The 5,766-nt window shown below is 36.2% G+C and overlaps 1 protein-coding gene across 1 annotated transcript; it reads left to right on the top strand.

Moving 5' to 3' along the window:
* The first annotated feature begins 4,118 nt into the window (after positions 1-4,118).
* LOC145218650 (uncharacterized) lies at positions 4,119-5,524 on the top strand. The gene is made up of 3 exons (XM_080086056.1): positions 4,119-4,308; positions 4,692-4,838; positions 4,981-5,524. The coding sequence occupies exons 1-3, from the start codon at positions 4,155-4,157 to the stop codon at positions 5,151-5,153; spliced, it is 474 nt and encodes a 157-aa protein (XP_079942182.1). The 5' UTR covers positions 4,119-4,154; the 3' UTR covers positions 5,154-5,524.
* Positions 5,525-5,766: the final 242 nt, after the last annotated feature.

The following is a 5,766-nucleotide window of genomic DNA, read 5'->3' as shown; positions in this document are numbered from 1 at the left end:
TTTATAGCGATTTTTGCAGATATGATTTGTAGTTTAATAGGACGCATGTATTCCAGTGTGTAATAACCAATAAATATGCGTAGATTGATTGTGATGTGTATTAGTGTATGTGTACTGGGAATACATTATTCAGTTAATGTTGAAATAAATCATTATTAAGTGGTGATAAATGTTTTATTGTGCAATATAAGTAGTTTACATGCATTTATTAATATTTAAGACACAAATCCAACAAGAATGGCTATTTTCTTCACACAAGACGATGTGATACTTTATTTAGCATCACCTTGTGCTGATCCAAACTGCTGTTTTTGATTGTCAGCAAAGTCTTGGAGCTAAAATATGGCTGTTTAAAAGTTTTTTTGTAGTAGGTTCAACATTATTTTGCTTCTATGTTACAAACCATAAATCTAGTAAGCTCACAATTAGCTCATTTAATCTACCCTTTTCAGTTTGCAACCAACATGTGTTGAATAAATTTTTTCTAATGTTGTGAATTCTCAAACTACAAACTCTTAACAAAATTCTAATATCTCAAAGTGATACATGTGCATATAAATGCATTTAAGACATCATACACAGTGGAAGTAGAACAGTAAACACAAAAAAAATATTTAATCTGATTCCAATCCCTCTGTAGTGTATTTGTTGTCGAAAAAGGCTGGATTGTAATCTTGCAGTGTCACAAAGCTTGAGGGTTTGGGAGGAGACTGAAACATTCCAGCGGAATTTTACCAGAGACAATAAAGGTTGCTTATTGGAGAAATATAAACCCTATTATGTCTGAAATGTTTGGAAACAAATTTATCATAAATGTAAAATGGAATTGCAAAATTTCATAATATCACCATGGCAAGATAATAAAGACCCAAACCAAATGCACTCAATCGAGAAAAAAAAGTCAAAAAAAGTCAAATAATGTTAAAATAGTTGAAATATTATTTTAGTTTTTTGTGATTTTAATTAAAAGGTTATTCCACATGTTGGTCAGAATTTCCTGAAGTTTGATAACAGTCAAAAACAGCAGTTTCGATTAGCATAAGGTAATGTCACACAAAGAATTACATCATCTTGTGTGAAGGAAGTAGCCATCTTGTTTGATTCATGTCTAAAATACTTAAAAAAGCACGCAAACCACTTATATTGCATAATAAAACATTTATTTCCGCTTAGTAATGATTTATTTCAACACTAACTTAATAACGTATATCCAGTACACCTACACTAATACACATCACAGTCAATCTACGCATATTTATACCTTATTACACACTCGAATACATGCGTCCTATTAATCTACAAATCATATCTGCAAAAATCGCTATACAAATGCCTAAAACAAAAATTATCGTCATTTTTCCACTCTCTCCCCATTGCCCGCAATGCATTTTTGGGGCTTCCTTTTCAGCCGCCATTACGCTTCAATTTGCTTAAACCGTGACGACCAGTAGCGCAATCCAGGGTTTATAGAGATCAGTGCTTAGGCCCGGTCTGAGAACTTCTGGTAGGTGGCGCAACGGAGCATAGGCGTTTATGGTGCTGTTACAGTAATTTGGGTTTATGGTAAGAATAATTGCTGAGTCAGCACCATAAACGCCTATGCTCTGTTGCGCCACCTACCAGAAGCTCTCAGACCGGACCTAAGCCTATGCTCAGTGTTAGTAGCTCTACCGGTTTTTAGTTGGTTTTGAAATTTACAACATGTCATTGCCTTCTGCTCGTTGCGGTACATTGATTTTGTCGGGATTTTTTCTTGCTCTCATGGGATACAAAAATCATGGGTCGAAGCTTAAAACCTACTAAATTACGAGACAAAATATTAATTTTATTGTTGAAGATATTTTTGCTTGTAGCTGATTGTTTTCCATTTTCCACAACGGTTATAGTGCCATCAAGTTATGATAAGATTACTGCGGTCAGTGTTTTTTAAGGTGTTTTGGGGGACCGAAACGGTCCCCCAAATTTCTCCAGCGGTTTCCCAAAATTTGGATTTGGCTATTTTTTGGTATTTAAATGAAACACTTGCGGTCTCTTAAAACTACTTAGCGGTCACCCAAACCAAACCTTAAAAAAAACTGACTGCGGTTATTGAAACTTATGTGGTGGCAACTTAGGATTTTGCTTTTACTGGCACTTAGTATCTACGGTTTAAAGAAATCGCGTTTAAAATTAATAAACTTAAAATACAAGAAACCGCTTCAATTTCTTTTTAAAACTGTAATATTTTACTACCGACATTATCTGTTTCTTTGCAATGATTGCTACAGGTATTTGCATTAACTTCTCGCAGTTCAAATATTGGGTTACAGCTACTAATGCACCTTGAGTTCTAAACGACTAGGTATCTTTCATCAAGCGAGGAGCTTGATGTAACTGCAGTCATAAAGTGCTTTAGTTGTAAAATATTAAATGATGCCAGTTTTGTTTCATTTCCGTACCTTTGTACAGGAAAGTTTATTCCGAGTTTTCACTGCTGTACTTAAGAAAGAAGAGTACAAATGCAGTGTGACAAATCAAAGTTTCAAATGTTCCAAACAGACGTTTGGGCGAGTTTATCTGAGTGCCCTTTATGTCCTTGACGACTAGGCATGAATGGCTAGGACCACCTAGCCGCTAGGTGTTGATGTATTGATATACCCTGGGATTTTTTCGTCGCTTTGCTTACTGTCTCTTTTTGCAATCAGAACAACAGATGAACAAGAGATACAGCATCATTATTTGTATGAACAAAGGGTAAATGCATTAGCGGATGAATAAAGGAAGGCATATATCCCTATAGTTTCCGACATTCCTTGAGAAAAAATACCTAACTTGATCAAATCACAGTACGCCAGGCCGATTAAAGGCGCCATACCGAATCAGCCGATCACCAATCATTCACCACCATATGGCAAGCCGTATAGGCTAGAAAAATGTAGCCTTGTGTGGGACCCTCGATAAGAGTCTTTCCGGGACTCGTGCTTTACCAATTGAGCTACGCAGGCTCAATGCAAAATCTGCCGAATCTGCACGTGTCAGCTTCTTAGCAGGGGATGGCCAGATTGACCAATATCAGTTAAGATGAACATAAATAAATCAAAGTTTTTTTTACCAACGTCCACAAATGCCCCGAAAAGTTATTTTTTACACATTTATACTGTTGCATTGGGTGATTATTTCAAACAATCGAAACAGTAAATTTCTCCAGTAAAATACCACAAGCGACAGTTTTTGAACATTTTCCATTCGATACCTTTCCTATGCTATGGTACGATAAATCACAACGGAAAGTTCAGAGCCACCGAAGCGAAGCAACTTAAGTTCGCCAAATGGCTAAGCCGAGACTGACTCGAGTGTTTAGTAAGCGCTACTAATCGAGGCCTTGCGGACGGATCGGGTGTCCAGACCGAAGAAAAACGTGCCCTTTTGATCAACAGGGCATTGTCGCGCAACAAGGCGTTACAGGAAAAATGTCCTGTTAACAATTGTTCGACGTTTTTACAAACTAATACTTTCCTAAACTGTGAGGTTTGGTGGAGAGCTTTAATACGAAAGTTTTAACAGCCGATTTTATACCTCAGGAATAAAATTGTTATCTGCCTCATATAAGTACAAATACTCTGGATCGCCTATAACTGTAGATTTTAGGCAAAATTTATCAACATAATGCGCAAAACAGTAACATAAAACGTTCGCTAAATCTAAGCTATACAGTTTTACCTCTTAGATTTATCAAGGATATCCACACTAAGATCGTTAAGAAACACGTTTAGGTTGTTTTGTATCAGGTTTGTTACTATGAGTGTTATGTTCTTCTAAAACTAGAGCACCAGGGTTGTAGATTTCCAAACAAGACGAATTTAACTGTGGTCAATGACCTTAACGATCACGCATGGGTAGTTACGGGGTGACGTATTGATTACCCCGCCCCCATTTTTTTTCTTTTTTTCGCGAACACAACATCACAGACTTGTGAACTGAACGCAGCATACCAAGAGTTGTAGTCTTAGAAAATCATTTTGAACGTGGGTTTACGCAAGTTAGATTGTCTGTTGTTACTTTGATTAGCTGTGCCAGAACTATACTTTCAATTAAAGTTTTAGTGCAGTATAAAAAAACGTCTTTTTGTTGCAGACTTGCATTACTAGTTACAATTTTTGTAAAGCTTTTATAGAATGAATAAAACAGGCATTGCGGGAACGGTCTTGTGTTCACTCGCATTTTTTCTCATTGTGATTTCAACGTTTGGTCCGGGATGGACTGGTATCTTTAACGTCCAATACGGACTATTTTATGCGTGCGGTGTAGGTGTTGGCTGTACTGTTTATGGTAAGTTTTGGATCAGTTTTAGTTCTTTTTCTGTTCAATTGTTTTGTACCAGTAAAAATGCTGCAGCAAAATGTGGGCAACACTATATCATTTAACGCCCGAAACTCAGCTCATTAAACCTATTATAAATTATACTAAACCTCGACAAACTTTTGATGTGTACTAGTACACATCTTCAGTGTACCTAACCTACTACAGTATTATTGTTTTTAAACAATGAGATCCATATCAGTAACAAATAACCTACCGTTCTCGTGTTATTTGACTCGAATGTTTAATTCCATTTGTGATGTAGATACACACTTCAAATATTACACGATTTGTGATGTAGTTACACACGTCAAGTATTACACGTGTTTGGTTTACTATTTTTTGTGTTGTAGAGGGGTTCGGAATCGCACAAGTCGTGGCACTAGCCCTGTTGCTAGTCACATTTGTATTAATGCTGTCGGGTCTTATTCTTGCCCCCATAGGATGTAGGAGTCATGCGTCAAAACTTAGAGCATCAGGAATCATTTTTATTGTCGGAGGTAAGTCGTTATTAGACCTTATATTTTTCAGTTTCTTTGCCTCTAATATTCAAAAGTAATTGTAATTTATTTTGCCCTTGAAAGCAGATTTCCTTATTTGCACTTTGCTTCCGTGGCCTATTTTTTGTTTCTGTTTTTGAAGGTTTCTTTGCATGGGCTGCTGTTTCAGTGTACACAGGTTTAACAGTGTCCACAGTGTCCACCTTTCCCCAACTGGTCAGAGTGATCGTCGATACATATCTCTACGGTTATTGGATGGCCTGGATTGGTGGCTTGTTTTCGATCGTTGGTGGAGCTCTTAATATCAATGCTTAACAAAACAATAGAGCTTTAATTGAGGGTTTTATTAATATATTTATCAGACTAAATTTACTCCTTCATATTAAAACATCAGTAACAACTTAATAACATTCTAGTTTAGTCTATTGTATAAAATCACGTAACGAAAGATAAAATGGCATGTTGCACCAGAAATTATTTGTCAATTTCTGTCCTACTGTTTAAGATCTAAGGTTTTATAGCTGTACCTTTGCCTTGAAGTTTACATTATAAACCAGCATTACCAAATATGTATTGGTTGCTTAAATCTGTCTGAAACGCAAAAATCTTAGTAAGATAACAAAGATTGTACATAGAAATTTGCGTGCCCTCTTCCTTGCTAACATTGTATGTTTGAATTTGTCATGACTCATGAGACAATTGCTGATGAAGTAATAAAATCATATACATTGTTTTCCTGTTGTGATTTTCATGTTTAGTCCGCAATATGTTATTTCAGGCATAAAGACTGAGAAAAGCAAGTTTGTTTGCATAAGTTTTAAACATGCACATTAATTTGAGCAAGTGCGTTTGAGGCCATTACCCCAATGGCTTGGGTCGGCAAGCATGATATAACAGTTATTAGTAAGGATACAAGCTTCGTTGGTAA

Source organism: Phallusia mammillata, chromosome 3, assembly GCF_965637545.1.
Source record: "Phallusia mammillata chromosome 3, kaPhaMamm4.hap1.1, whole genome shotgun sequence".
Classification (NCBI taxonomy): domain Eukaryota; kingdom Metazoa; phylum Chordata; class Ascidiacea; order Phlebobranchia; family Ascidiidae; genus Phallusia; species Phallusia mammillata.
The sequence above is the reverse complement of the archived record's forward strand: the minus strand, read 5'-3'. Positions and strand labels throughout refer to the sequence as shown.